General features: G+C 42.1%; 2 protein-coding genes across 4 annotated transcripts in view; one reads left to right on the forward strand and one right to left on the reverse strand.

The window, feature by feature from the left end:
- Positions 1-501: 501 nt before the first annotated feature.
- On the reverse strand, positions 502-13852 carry AQP11 (aquaporin 11). 2 transcript variants are annotated; one of them, XR_015704608.1, is made up of 5 exons: positions 13468-13852; positions 12700-13353; positions 12307-12379; positions 7286-7402; positions 502-885 (listed from the first exon to the last, which is right to left on the reverse strand). XR_015704608.1 is itself a non-coding variant. In XM_009476489.2 (4 exons), exons 2-4 carry the CDS (start codon positions 13292-13294, stop codon positions 833-835), a joined length of 765 nt encoding a protein of 254 aa, XP_009474764.1. In that variant the 5' UTR covers positions 13295-13353; positions 13468-13842; the 3' UTR covers positions 502-832. The 2 variants fall into 2 exon arrangements, 1 of the variants encoding a protein (XP_009474764.1); XM_009476489.2 differs by lacking the exon at positions 12307-12379 and having other exon boundaries at positions 13468-13842.
- The window catches only part of PAK1 (p21 (RAC1) activated kinase 1), a 106280-nt gene continuing 103718 nt past the window's right edge, over positions 13290-15851 (forward strand). The window contains exon 1 of one of the 2 annotated variants that reach the window (XM_087756646.1): positions 13290-13412. The gene's annotated coding sequence lies outside the window, so the exon portion shown is untranslated. Of the gene's footprint in view, positions 13413-13928; positions 14046-15851 lie in introns of those variants that run through there. The other variant, XM_087756645.1, reaches the window with a different exon arrangement.

Genomic DNA, 15851 nt, shown 5'->3' on the forward strand with positions numbered 1-15851 from the left:
TAAGAGTTACATAAAATCAAGTTCCACATGATTCATCCCTATACATTGTGTATATTTTACTATGCGAAGAGGCAGCAGTAATCTCAGATAAAGTAGGTCGGGGTTTTTTTTGCCTAAAATGCACTTTTATGTGTGTGACAGCAGAATTTTATGGTACTTAATTACCGCTCTTTCCACCCAAGACGAACTCAACAGACTACAGTGAGACGGGACGGGGCAGAGCCTTCTGGAAAGGAAGCGAGGGGTTACTTACCTGCGCTCGGGTATTATTAAAACAATGCTGGTCCTACAGACTTTTACTTTTGGTGTAGGATACCTCTAGAATAGAGCTGTGGAGACTCTTCTAGGGAGCAGTGTAGCCTTTCTTCCTCTCGGAGGTACGGGTATTGCAAGTAGGAATATGATGAGGTCACTATAAGAATGAAATCTTCCGCTCCTTTTTTGGCAGGTGCCTTCTATGGGAAGAAATCCAATAAAATCAAACCTGGAAAGGACTGGGTGTTTCTCTAAAATTAGTTTTGCATGCTGTTGTAATAAAGGTCAGCAAATGGCACTTATGGCTAAAGTGACAAAGTTTCAATGTTTTAACAGTCCTTCACATTCATACGGCTAAACTGAAAACGTCAGCGGATATTCTCAAAATCCCAATATGCTATTACAAAATAAGTATTTGAGTACAAAGTTGTAAGTCAAATATTTCAAACATGAAATCTGAAAATACAACTGAAAGGTGGCGTGGAAGTCCATGTCAACAGAGTTCTGAAAGCTTCGTGTCTGCAGGTGCTGAAAGTATTTTTTAATGTAGTGCTGCTAGGTTTCAGGATTTGATGTTTCAGGATATCCGAGGAAGGATTTCATCCCATATAAAAGCCACAAGTATTGTACCTGAAAAGAGAAATGACAGAAAGGACCTTTATTTCAATGTATTTGAGAAGGACACAGTACTGGTGTTGAAAATAAACATTATGTTCAAGTACTTGAGTGTCTAACATGCAATAGGGCAGGGATTGCAGAAAAACGGAATTTTCTGTCAAAAGGGTTAGAGGCAGGCAGTACTTTTTGCAAACGCAATCTTTTTCACAAGGAAAGCTTCAACAGCCCATGTAACTGATCCTTACGAGTTAATAAGCTTGTTTTTCTTTGTATATTTAATGTTTTAATTCTGATCTGTATAAGCCAAGCCAAAGGCAGAGCAGCGTGACCAGGTGAATCCAACACATGCGCCTTCCCGTTGCTGTGTCAGGTCTCCTTTCTTTGTAGCTGGACGTATAAATGACAGAACCAGCAACTAAACCTCCATTCCTCAGCCGACAGGATTTGGCTGAGTCTGCTAGCAGTGTCTGTTTTGACAACCGCGTCGGTTTTAGGTGCTACGAATGGGTATAGGATAGTGGTGGGGTTTGTTTTGTTTTGTTTTTTTTTTGAGGATCATCCTAGTTTAGGGTTTATTCTGAAGGTGAAAAATAGTAAAGTTAGAGATTGTAAGTTCTTCCTGAGAAGGGCACCTAAATACAGTATATTAAGACCATTTTTTTCTTTTCTCCTAGAAAAAAAATTCTATTTCAGAAAGGGATTCTGGTTGAGAGCTTTTCTCACCCATTGCTTGTATTTTATGAAGCTTCCTAGATCACGAAAATGCTTACTGGAAGGGGGCTCTAGTCCAGTCTCCCCCTCAGTGCAGGACTATTGCCTATGCTAGATAGGTCAGTGTCCCGAAAAACCTCCACGGATAGAGACTGGAGCACTTCTCCAGATAATTTGTTCCACTGTTGCCGCACCCTTCTCCTGAAAGTCTTCCTGGAGTCTAATCTGGACTTCCCACGCCACAGCTTGTGGCCTTGCTGTTGTTACATTTGTCTGCCAATACCCAGAAGAGTGAAGCTCCACCATCCTTGTGAGTACTCTCCAAATAACCATTGACCGCTCTTAAATCACCCTTTCACCTCATCTTTGTCAGCTTAAACAAGTCCAGTTCCCTCATCCTCTCCTCACAGATGAGGTACTCCAAGCCCTTCACCATCCTGGTAGTCCTCCATTGGACTCTCTACGTTCTCCACATTCCTGCTGAACTGGAGGGCTCCAGATGCCACCTCACAAGCGTTGAGTAGAGGGAGACAATGTCCCGTAGCCTGCTGGCCCCGATTCTCTGAACCACGCGGTTTGGCTTACTTGCAGAGAGAACAAACCGTTGTAATGAATGGACATTTGGGCCACTGTTGAACACCGCGAGGAAAATCAACACCAGGACGCTCTGCATGTTACTGGCCATCAATTAAACGGATCTCAACCCATTGGTTATTACATTTTGAGGTCAGTGGTTTGGCCAATTTTTATGCCATCTAACAGTCTTTTTGTGTGACCCTACTTCGACTTTGAACCAAGAATGCTGTGGGAGATGGTGTCAGAAGCCTTACTGAAGTGAAGGTATGCATCCACTGCTCCCCGCTCATTCCCACAGACCTCCATTTCATCACGGAAGGCCATCAAGCTGGCTGAGCGTGGATCACCCTCGCTAAATCTGTGCTGACTGTTCCTGATTACCTCTGTGGTTTTTACAGGGTTGGAAATGGATTCCAAGACGAGATACTCTGCCATCTTCCCAGTGTCTGAGGCGAGACCAACTAGCTTATACTTCCCTGGCTTCTCTTTCTCTTCCTCCTCTTCCTTAAAAGCAGGCATAGTATTAGCACGTTTCCAGTTGTCGGGAAGCTCCTCCAACTGCTCTAACTTCCCGTAAATGATGGACAACAATAACATCGGCCAACCCTACCTTCAGGGGAATCCCAGAAGGGCCAATGGATTTGCATTCATCCGGCTTCTCTCTCATTCCCACCCTGTTGCACTATTTATTGCCTCCTTTCCAAAACCTTACTGTGTTACACAGAGGTTTGGGAGCAAACTTTGCTTGGAAACACTGGCGGGGGGAGAGCACCTCAGCCTTCTTCATGTCACCTATCAGTGGACCTGCATTTTCTCTGGACTTTTTTTTGTGATTAGTGTATTTGGAACCCTGTATGTCCCTAGTCTTAGTTCCAGCTGAGCTTTGACATTCCTGATTTTGTTCCTAAGTACCTGTGCTAAGTTTTTATATTCCTCCTTTGCTGCCTGTCCCTGTTTCTACTTCTTACATGCTTTCCTTTGGAGGGAAGCTTCTGGTCTAGCCAGCAGGGAAAGGCTTTGTGTCAAAATTCCCAGTCTAACTACATGACAGATTGTTCCTGCACCAGTGTTACTGAGCTCTCGGTAAGCTTTTTTTTGAAAAATCACCTTTCCATGGGATACTTCTGCCATTTGTGGCAGCCTCCTTTCCAGCTGACCTAGCAATTCCCTAAATAAGCAGAATTTTGTTCTCCTGAAGTCCAAAGTCCACACAGCTCTGCTAATTACCTTCCCAGTCTTCCTCTGGACCCTGAACTCTGGTGAGGACTACAACCCAAGCGGCCACGTTCACCACCAGTTCTTCCCTGTTTGTGAGCGGGCCAAGTACAGGATTACCACTCACTGGCCCTTTAGTATTTGAATCAGACTTGATTAGCGACAATTTTCTAGGAACCTCCTGGATTGCATTCCCTCACTGCATGAGAGTTTTGCTCCATTAGATGATGTCTGCACAGCTGAAAACCCCTCGGAGGACAAGGGTCTGGGAGTAGGAGAGTTCTGCTAGATGTTTGTTGAAACCCTCCTTTGCTACCAAGGCCCCGAGATGCCAATCACTTCACTGCACGTGGACTCGCAATCCTTGCTTCTTTGCTAAGCTCCATGCTTAAGTGCACTGAACTTAATGGAAACCTCCGAGTACCCTCTCCTCTGAGCAGAAAGGTGATAGTTTCACCTGTAGCCTTCTCCCTGGCTTACTTCCTCCATTACGTCTACTGCTAAACAACTTTTGCGGCACTTATTTTCTATCCTGATAGTGAAAAAACATTTTCTTCTAGGGAACGGTATTAGTCTTTCTGATAAAACTGATCTAAAGAAGTGGGCATTGATTCTGTTTTTATAGCGTTAGAAACCGAGCAGGATGCTAAGCTGGCACCTGCCCAGGAATGAGCGTCCCCTCATGTCCAGCACCTTGTCACCACCTCTGCCATTCATAGCTGCCATCTCCCTGGTACTGGAAGAGAAGCATTAGCTCAGTCCCCAGCATTACTAATGGTGTAATCATGCCTGGACAGCTAACATGAATTCCTTTGGCAGTGAAACAGAAACTCTTTTTGTTCTACTGGTACTTACTGCTTCTGCATGCACAGAGCAGAATTTAGGCCTGCCTGTGCTAAGTCATAAACACTCGCCGACGTCTGTATTTACTACTGGAATTAGGTGTTTTAATGCTGCTGGGGAATCACCTTCACCAAAATGTCAGTGAAGCCATTTTGAAAAATGAGCTCTTAACTACAGTTCCAAGATTGTATTCATGAAAGACCCTAAACCATCGGTAGATTTGTTCATCCTAAAAGAAAACTTGCACTTCCTTCTCCTCTTGTGAAGGTGGTAATCAATCTTCTTGTTCTAAGTGTCCTTTCTAAGAAAATTGTTCTAAAGTTGAGAGTTAAGAACTCGTTTACAGCTAGATCAGGGTATCCGTTATACACTGAATGGTCTCAGTCTCCTTGTCCTCATGGGTGTTTGCTATGCCCATAAATGAGATCATGTTGCACATTGCACAGGCAATTTGAAGTTTCATGGTATGTTAGTCCATGGTTCTGCATATGGTAGTTATTACAGCAAATCACAAAAAATCCCTAATAGGCTCCTCAAAGAATTCCTCAAAATAAGAACGAAGTAATTTAACCATCTAAGATGCTGATGCTGGGAAAAGTGAGTCATCAAATTATCATATCACTATGACTCTGCCAGTTTCTAGGAAGTCTGAAGCAGTATTTCTGCTGACACATGGATTCGGAAAGTAATTTTTACAATTAATTTAAAATATCCCTTCCCTCATCATCTACTTCTATGATTCTGCTTAGAGGTTCTTTTCACAAGAATTTTATCATCATCATAACGGGTAATTTCCCTAGATGCCTCAACATCTGGTCCAATTTTGGAAGAAAATATTCTATTCCTATTACGTGCTTATTTTCAAAAAGCGTCAGAAAAATTTCATTTAATGTCAGATTTGTAGATCTGCGCTCCTGTATTCATCAATTCAGTTTTCAAATATAACTATCTCCTCTATCGTTCCACCTCAGATACCTTACATTTGTTTACAACTCTTGGTTTATAAGATAAGTTCTATACGTATCTAGGAAGCTCCCTTGTTTTTTTAGTGAGATATTTATATAGCCAATAGACTACTTGGCCCGTCAGGTGATCCACAGACCTGAGATCTGTAACAAGGTGTTTGGCTACAGCAGTGACACCGCACAAAAAGCGACATGTCCTGAGTATTCACATCTTTACAACTCCTTGGCCTGGAGTTCCTTTCCCTCGTAAATTAAGACACAGCATTTAATACATTCTGTATGTGTTTTCTATACGTTAACCAACGATAAACTTCTGTTTATGAATTTTCACAGAAGTGTAACATTACTCCCTAACTGCATTCTAAATTCCTCAAGTCACGGTTCCATTTGAGTTAACATCTGCTCATTTTCTTACTCAAGTTGAAATCACCTGAAGGCTTTCTGCAAAGCAGTTCTGCAGGATGCATCTTGCTAAATAAATAGAACATGGTGTTTCAAAACGCCTCCTGTTTCTTTAGATCACTCGCCAAAACATTAAATCCCAGGTACTTACAACCTGGAAAATCTCAAAATGGTTATCAGGTTGAAATCAGTTAATGTACCAGAAAGCTAAACCTGAATTCTGAGAAATATCATGTGTTCTGTTAGGACCCAGGGGATGCTCATCAGCTTTGCCTAAGACATTTCATTAGCTACTAACTGGAACAGTGCATGGGCTTTTATGAAGCTTATTCTATTGTTTAGCCATCCTGTTTGGATATCTAATTTAACAAAATTATATTAAAGTGAATTTTAGTTAGACTAAAAATTCTGTCTCCATTTGTGACTGACTGAGAGTCAATGCAAATAGAACATGCGCAGACATGAACTCAAACAAGAAAACGAAGTTATTTGTTATAACGGGAGCCCTTTGAGATGTTTCTTGTGTATGTTCCATGTACTGTTGTACCTTCATCGCTGTTGTACCTTCTAATAGGATTAACAGTCATGAGAGAACTCGGGATTAGCAGACTGCTGCTTTATTTACCCTCTACGCAGAAAGCTCAAAATTTGTAGGGACTAACTGTAAACAATCAACAGCACGAAGTATTACATGGAGCATTTTCATCTGCACACAACTAGAAGTTAAAATCAATAGCTTCCAAATTAAACCCATAATTTAAGTTAGAAAAAATCCAGTTACTAATATTGCTTATTCTTAAACTAAGAACAGATTGTTTCCAACAGTGATTGGGGGAGAAAACACAGAATGGGAATTGCAAAGTTTAGACACTATGGAGATAAAAAAGATTTGATATTATAATAGTAATAATTGAGAAAGCATATTTTAAGCACTTGTCCTAATACCTGTGTTGTTTTTTTTTTTTAATTAATCATTCCCATGTTCTTGCATACTGTTACAAAGCAAGACAAGAACTGCATGCTAACCAGGGTGTTTCTCTTTTCGAACATAATCAGGCTAATATTTACTTTCAGGTAGCCTCTTCTCCTTTTTAATATTCTGCTAGATTCTACAAGTGGGCCTTTGGTCAGTGTGAGAATATGCAGCATACCTCAAACAGGCTGGATTTTAATGCCAAGGCATAAAGTCCCAAACAACAGGCAGCTTCAAAAGGATCACGCTCCAGAGTAAGCAGCTGTTGGTTTATAACTAACTAGTTAACCCTAACCTAAACACTAACCTTTTTCCATTTAGAATTGCGCTGTTGTGGTTTTTTGGTAGGTACATTTTCTTGCTCAAAGTATCCCAGAAGTACTCAAACTTTGAACATGACGTCTAAACTAAACAATTATACAACCTAATACAGTTGTTTCTTAAAATAAACTGATCAAAACAGTAGATATTATTTTGTGAATAAAACTGGTGTTTAAAACTCAGTATTAGATGCTTGATTCACAAAACTGTTACAGGTGCTCTACACAGAGCATCACACAAGTTTAAAATACACAGCCTACGTTTGCAAAACGAACCCCTGATTCTGAATGACTTCTGTGCATAATTGACTATTTTCTGGATTTTATTTAAAGCAGAAAACGAGCAGACTATCAAACAAAGAACACCTATTTCCTGATTTTTGAACCATGTACTAAATAACACTTACCTAAGGATGGTGCTATCCAATATACTAGCGAGTAACTCAAAAATTTGTCATAGAAACAGTTTGCGTGTAATGAAAAAGCCAATGCGGGGTTAAATATTGCTCCTGTGAGATTTCCACCTGCAATAAAATGTAAACAAGATGAAATCAAACCATCTTTCTTAATATTTATTTTAAATTAACATTGAAATGCACGTACCCAACACTACCAAGAAATGTAGACCCTGCAATAAAATGAATTAGCAGAAACCGTTGGAACAGATAAACTCTTCTGAAGTTATTTACCTGATGATGTGTTTAACTGTTTTCTAAAATGCTTTAAAATATCTGAAGTGTAGGCTGGAACGTCCCTTCCCTCTTTCTAGCAAATGTTCTTTGAAGAGATGGGTTTGGCTAATGTTTTATGTTTCTATTGATAAAACTATGAGCTGTTTTACTAACAGTCTGTATCACGCTTTTAGAAGAGACAGAAATTACACAAATATTAGTAAACAAATACTGAGCTTTCATTACATCCCCATGTCACATGTAACACATATGGAAGATAATGGAAAAAACTGTCAAGCGCTGTTCTTGCTAAGCTGACCTCCATACTTTCTTATTAGAACACTAATATTATCATATCAATTTATAGAACACTAAGATTATCATATGGTAATAACTGGGGGAAAAGCCTGCACAATCATTCTATATGTTGTTTGAAGAAAAGAAAAGCAAATGCCACTCCACTCTCCTGAAAAAGGAAGCTTAAAGAAGCCAAGCATCTTTCCTTGCCTCTGACTTCAGATGTAAATGAAGCTGCCTAAACATGCTCTCAATAACTTGATCCGAACATATTACATTGTGGAGACTAAACTGTAATTACACTGCCGATGAACCTGGAGGTATGCGTTTTTAATTCTGACATATGTTGTCCCTCTCATCGCAATCCTGCGGAAAAAACGTTATTCATAGCAAAGTTTTCTGTATTTCTGCACTGTTAGTTACTAACCACCCCGTATGTTTTATCTATTAATCTGTTCCCATAAAATATTACATAATTGTGTCTGTTTAGTTTCTTAAAGCTTATTCTTGATTTTTCCCAAACAGGCTAGGATGAGCTTTGCACTTACCCTTTGTACAAATACCATGTTGCTGTAATCCTCATTTGTTATGAGCATGCAATCATTTAGCGAAAGTTTTAGTAAAGTCTTTGTCATTCTCCTATATTTCTTTTTCTATATACTCATTATTTCTTTTACCATTATTACAGTTCAGGAAGGTTGGAATCTTTGTTGACCTACTCAGTTTACTCTGTTTTTACACCTGTGCTCAACAGCAACTCAGATTTACTGTGCAGTCTGTTATTCTGCACTTTGACACATTAACAACTTCCACTGTTGCCAGGAAGGCCATCTACAATAATTTACTTTCCTTTAATCTGTTTATTAATTCACTGCTTCTGCTTTCCTATCCACAAACACACATTTAAGAGCAGAATTTCGCTCTCAGGAGGCAGTTTCTGAACATTAAACATTAGACAGAGTTTTAACTGCTGTATTTCTTCGACATTCATTACTAATAACTACTGGAATATCAGCCATAGGCCAGGGCCACTAGTATAATCTCATTTTAAAATATTTATTAAACATCCCAGTCCATGTACCAGAAAAGATAAATGATTTTATGGCAAAAGAAGTGTAACATCTTTGCTGTTGTACACATAAAAATTTAGAAAGGTGAAGTAATGTGTGCTCCACACCATCTGTGAGAAAGTAATTTTAACTTTTGAAATTACTAGAAGCAAAACCAAAATCAGGAAGAAACTACAAATTCAAAATATGTCTGTCATTTTTACCTTGATATGTTATGCTCAGAAACACCTAGCCAGTTTCACACAATTCTGACTTCACTGTAATATCGCCTGTAAATGAAAAAGCCCTCAAAAGGTGTATTCTTTTTTCTTCCCCTAATTAAATATTTTCCCAAAGGAAATATCCAAAAATATTCTTTACAAACATGTGTACGGTCTGCATCCTTAGCTTCTGAATCATTCCCTTAATACGCAAAGACATAATATTCTCTTTTTCCTTCTATTCAGTAGAAGAAACAGCGAGTGCAGTATTGGAGCTTTTGTGTACAGTATGCACTATTATAAACATTTGGTCTGTGTAAGTCTATATGTAAAATAAAAACCCAAATATTTTTCACTGTGAAAAAGGAGAAGAAAGCAACAGCTTGTAATTTTGAAAATAGTTACTGTATCATCTGATGCAGGCAGTTGCATGGCATACCAAAGTACATTTTATGGGATAAATGTTGACAAGTCACTGTTGTATGTATTTTAACTTAACTTAACCAACCACATAAATACAATTTAATGTTTTTCAGCCCTGTGTGTGTATCAATACATTTAGACAGGTGTAAGCCATAGGGATATGGCTATCCTTCAGAATTTTACCCAAACCAAATTTGGTATGGAGTAAGAGATATTCCTTCTTGCAGTTCTTTTTTTAGACTGCAGTCATTCCTCTTATAGGATACAGCTTTCAAACATATAGTAGAACATAATTCATGGAATGAAATATGATGCAATATGTATGAGATGTATTTTCTAACATTTCTGGTTCATTCATAACTGTAATAAACCTGGATCCTTAAGGCGCAATTGATTTGGTTTTTAAAATCAGGGTGTAAAAAGAAATTTTTATTTTGTAAATTGAATGCACTTTTCTGAGTTCCTAGCTAGACCACTGTATCTGTCAAATTAAGGTTTGAGGAATCATTATTCATACAATATTCTAAACTATTTGCTATTTTTGTAGGAAAAAGGAAGAATGTTACCAGTTTGCCTAAATTAGCATTGCTTTGCCTAAATTTGTGCTGGTTACCTAGCCCTTTGGTGCTGGGTGAGCGAGAAAGATCCGTTCCTCTTAAAGAAGCACTCAAGTTCATTATAAACAGATAACAGAGGTGCAGAAGATTTCCTGAGAATGATCCAGCCCAGCTAAATTAAGCATCTGCCTGTCTTCAAAGCCGGTAGACGAGAACTTGGCCTGCTGGAGGCCACTATCTCTAACACCCGATTTGGAAGTCACTCTTCCTACCGTGTGTGCGAAGCACCGTTTCTCAGACTGGAGGTGGAACGGACACAGCTAGGGCTACGCCACGAGACCCACAGGATATACCGCGGGTCGTATAGATGCACCGGGCACGGGTTGTGGCCACCTACCAGGCCCTTCGCTGTTGCCTCAGCCACTTGGCATGTTGTCAGAAGGCTGTGGGAAGCAGGACCGGATCGGCAGCCCTCAAAATGGAGGGGGCAGGAGAATGAAGGAGCATTTGTGTGTAGATGTGGGCAGAGGGAAAGAGGCAGCAAGAAAGGTCTGAGAACCTCTAAGCTGTCCTCCATGCACCTACCCAACCTTCCACTGAAAAAGAGATCGGTTACAGTGCAAGCCTGTGACTTCGTCACAGAAAGAAATTAATAGCAGCAGCCTGCTCCCACGCTTGTTGTATAATAGCTCAGTGATAGGAACCTGGGGTTTTACATCCTCCTCTACTTCACAAGGCGTCAATCCACATCTTAAGAGCGCAAAGCAAACACTACTGCAGGGGGAGGACAGCACTTTTCACCTTGCTTTTTGAACCTGAGCGTTCAGCGAAGAGTGCAAACCTCAGGAAGCTTGGAGCAGAGTGAACAAGAAAGAATTAGATTTTCCACTAAGGAGGGGATAAAACTAGGTTCAGGATCTGCTCTCTGGAATGCATATGTATTTTTTATAGTAGACTTGATTCTAGATTAAAAGAAATGGGAAGAAAAACGTCCGAGTAGCACATGTTGTTCTGCACACAACACAGCACAAACTGACCGTGTGAAAGAGGCCTGGGCGCAATAGATCTGACGTTTCCTAGAAGTACACGCAGATCGATTGCACTGGAGAGTCATAACAAGTCCAAATTTATGACAAGGAAGGGCATTTGGTACACAGCCTTCTCCTGCTAGAAAAAGATATGAGGCCAGCTTGGCCAACAACGCTGGGCACGAATTCTGTGTATGAACTAGCGAAGAGAAAGGCAATGTGACACGTATTATTTTATATGACTATTTGCTAAGCAGGAAAGGAATGTTAAGAATCAGGAATCCAGCTTTCTATGCTTGTAGAAGAGGTAGGATAATCTTTGGCTACACTTTTACTGAGCAATTCAGAAATATATTTAATGCGCTGAAATGCATTGACACCTTGCCTCTGCCTTCAAAAATTAATTTTAGAAAGTAGTTCAAATTGCTAAATTAATTCTCAAAATTCTCCATGGGCTTCTTTTAGTCTTTCAGGTATTAGCTAATTTCAGCTAAACATAATGAGTAAAGGTTTTTTCATTAATACATCTGAAAATTCGACTGTACTTTATTCCACTATATGCTGTTATGTTAGATAGCATAATACAATTAAACCTTTTGGACAAGATGCCAATGACATTCCACTTATTTGCAGATAAAAGAGCAATCTCCCTCTGTCACAAACGGATTCGATATTTTCCTAGATGACTTCCTCTGTGGTGGGGGCTGTAGCACAAGCAAGGAGCTCCATAACCATCTCTCTCTCAGCTCCCTGTACCCTGAACTCCAGAATCTCCTTCCCGGGACAACCCACTCCCTGCAGGGCAGCCCTCAAGTGACAAGTGACATAACTCCAACACTTCACTGGGGACAACAGGGAGCAGCAACAGCCAGCAGAAAGAAGTTCAGACGGACTTCCCTCAGGTGACAGTGTCCCAGCTCTGGGAAGCGTGAGGTGACAGGCGGGGGCAAGGACACGGACACACAGGGCATTACAAAGACAGGAGACTCTTCTAAATGCCATGAGACAACAAGCACCTAATTTTTTTTCTTTTTACATTTGGTTTCATGAGGTATTATTTTATCATTTCTGCATGCATTCTACAAATAACCATTCCTGCTTCTGATTTAAGGATTTAACGTAGCTAAATAAACTGCACTGATGTGAATTATGCGTTATTTAAATGCCGAACTTCCATATTACCGGTCTGTATCCTGCCGTTGCACAATCAGCATTTTTTCCCCCATGCAGACAGCGGTGCTCTCTCGCAATGCCACTGAGAAATCAGAGCACATTGTGTGAAATCCCTCCTGCTACGTAAGTCAGATTATGAAACGATCCTTCACTGAGATATTTTAACAGTGTTCTGTGAAACTCTTAACGCTATTTACTTGTAGATTTGACATAATTTTAAATTCGTAACTCATTTCATTCTTAACCCCACACCTGCCTGCAATCTAACCAGGCAAACTTTACATAAACTCCAAATGAACTCTGCATACGTAATACCAAAGACTTCCCTTCATGCATTTTTTGTACTCTAAGAAAAATAATTCTGCATCTTAACGCTTTTAAGAAAATAAAGAAAAGACTAACCTGCATACACGAGCATGGTGATAAGAAGAGCAATCAAATGGACTTTGTATTTGGGATTAACACTTTCCACTCGCAGGACGGTCAGCTGGAAAACGACAGAGAAGAGCAGTTCTATGCAGAACGCCTGCACCTCCGTAGTCTGCATAGGGTTGCTGCAGCTCTGTGAGAGCGCTCCAAAATGTGGCTCTGCCATCTCCAGGCTCCAGATAAAGTGCATGAACATTCTGGCAAGCACTGCAGCCACGAACTGAGCGGCGATCTTGAGCCCACCCATCTTGACCGATATCCCACCGCCCCACATGGGCTGCAAGGTGCCACAGGGGTTGCATGTGCTGCCAGTCAGGGTCAAGCCATGCAGGACGGTGAAACCGTAGGTGAGAGTCAGGGCGGTATGCGGCTTCGGCTCCACATTGCCCAGCAGGCAGAGCTCGTTTGTGCAGGCGCAAATCTGGAAGGTGCTAAACATCTCCAAAAGAAAAGTATAAAGGCGCTGGTGGGAGCGCAGCTGGCGGCGGGTTAATCTCCTGCACAGCCCCACTGTTACCATGATGCCGACCATCAGCAGGAGCGAGGTGCCGACCCCACCGACAGCCATGGCGAGAGTTTCACAGGCTGATGGACTCGAAGATGTTCACCCTGGTCCAGCCCCACCACCTATGGGGAGAAAGAAAGCAGGAGAGGGAAGGGAAAAATGACCACCCTTTCCCTTCAAGGTAGAAGCCAGCTTCTCTCCCCACCTCCTTGCAGCTTGCGAGATGTCTGACTCACCCTGCACTTGACGGGGAGCAAAGGGCAGGGGAGCCCGGCTTGACAGGGGTGAGGGCAGGGGAACCCCTCTCCCCTCCTCTCCCCTCCAGGGAAGGGTTTAGGAGAAGGAATGTGGAAAAGAGGCACGAGGCGGGAAGAGGAGGGCTCTGCCTTCCCTCAGCCCCTCCGCCGTGGGGCGGACGGGGCTCCCCTCAGCCCGCGGTGGCGGGGGGGGAAGAAGGCCCTCGGCGCCCGTTCTCCCGCCCACGGAGGAAGAGGAGACGAGCCAATTTCTCGGTCGGTTTGGTAGCGCGGCCTCTCCCCAGGCAGCCGAAAGCAATGAAAGGAGAAGCTCCGTCCCCGCGGCGGGGTGAGGCGAAGCGGTGACCGCCGTCGCCGCCTCCTTCTCCTCAGTGAGGTGCCGGACCGCGCATGCGCGCTTTCCCGCCCGCGGGCTGCGCCGGTTGCCGCTGAGGTGAGGCGAAGCCAGCGGCAGCGGCCCTCACCCCCTCGGTTTTGCCTCCGGCTGGCTTCAGCCTGGCTGAAGGCTTTTAGAATGGTTTCCCTTCTTCTTGGGAACCTCGCTGAGGAAGAGGCAGGTGTGTGGGTTAATTCCGTCCCTTCCTCCGGCTCGTTTGCTGGGAGGAGGGCGTTTGACAGGGCGCCGGGAGGAGGCAGGTGGTGATCTTGGGCTTCTCTGGTGGAAGTAACGCTAAAAATAGGTGTTGTCCTCATGCTGCAGAATTGGCTTTCGGAGCAGGCCCCACATGGCCTCGGAATGGCCCTGAAAAATAGGCATGGCCTCCTTCAGGATAATTTTTTGTGCCTAGTAACTAAGGAAATGGCCTCAAGCTGCGCCGGGGAGGTTTAGATTGGATATGAGGAAAAATTTCTTCACTGAAAGGGTTATTGAGCACTGGAAGAGGCTGCCCAGGGAAGTGGTGGAGTCCCCATCCCTGGAGGTATTTAAAAGACGTGTGGATGTGGTGCTTAGGGCCATGGTTTAGTGGTGGGCTTGGCGGTGCTGGGTTAACGACTGGACTTGATGGTCTTAAGGGTCTTTTCCAACCTTAACGATTCTGTAATTCTCAGGGTGAGTCCAGTGTGAGGCATTGGTGTAAATGCCTCCTGCCCTGTTAGGCTGGGGCTGAGTTTTCCTTCAGTCTCTACCTGTAGTCCCGTTCTGCATTTCTGTGTCCGGAAAAGGTTGTACCTCTCACCGCGAACGTTTTGCAGGGGGGAAGAGAGAAATAAATGCGTAGGCTCTGAGCACACGAATAGTTGTGCTGTGTGTCCTTTGATGTACTGCTTTGGTTTTCACCCTGTGGAAAGAATAAATGCATTTTGCAGTGGTTTTTTTCCTGCTTTTCGTCCTCTCTGTCACTGACTGGTGCTGCATTTTTAGGAGTGCCAAAATCCTGGTTTTATGAACTGTAAAACTCAAGCGCTGCAATTAAATGCACCTGCAAGGAGGGACAAATGCTGAGTATTTCTAGGATCCAGTATTTTTGCCACAAGATGGCATCAAAGATGACAGTTTATCAGACCCAGCAGGAATGACTTGCCCCATCAAGGTCTGCACAGTGTATATTTCTTGCAAGGAAGCAATACACAAATATATTCTTGCAAGGAAGCAATATACAAATATATTGCTTCTAAACCCTTGCTTTTAGTTGAAGGTCAGCCTACCATAAAGATCAAAGTTGCAAAGCACAGAATTGTTGCTGTAGGACGGAGTGATGCGACAAGCTCTTCCTCATTTCCAGACGTGTAGGACCATCGAGACATCGCGTCTTAAGAAGTTTGGGGATAAAAGAGTATTTGGAAGGCTCAGCTTCCAAGAGGATCACTTGGCTATGAGAAATAGGGATGTTTTTAGCAGGAGGGGGAAAAAACCAGCAGTTGAACAGTGATAATGCGAAGAGAGGAAAGGCGAAAGTGGCAGTGGTTAATATTTGGCTTTTATTGTTCTAAATATTGTTAATATTTATCTTTTATTGGGCTTTTATTTTATTGTTTGTACAAGATTACCTGTCAAGAAATGTGAGTGAGGCAAGGCAGGAGGCAGAGTGACTGTGTTAAGTCATTACACAAGTCCTGAAGCACCTTCATGAAAACCCTAAATTGAAGCAATTGCTTTTCTCGGCAATGATGTTCTGTAACTGTAATATAGTAGAAAAAAAACCAGTTATATCCTTTGTGTAAGATTTTGGATGAAATTAAGGAATGTCCTGTTAGAAGTAAGGATCAGAATAAGAAAGCTGGCTTTTAATATGTATATAGAGGCTCCTCTTTTTTTTTTTTTTCCCCACATCTGACCACAGCTTTATGCACTCTGTTTTGAATTAATTGATGACAATGTACACACTTAGGGATGTGGTCAGCACTAACTTGGAAAAATTATC

The sequence above is a fragment of the Nipponia nippon genome, unplaced genomic scaffold (genome assembly GCF_047370975.1).
Source record: "Nipponia nippon isolate SJK-2023a ecotype South Korea unplaced genomic scaffold, ASM4737097v1 scaffold_2, whole genome shotgun sequence".
NCBI classification, from domain to species: Eukaryota; Metazoa; Chordata; class Aves; order Pelecaniformes; family Threskiornithidae; genus Nipponia; species Nipponia nippon.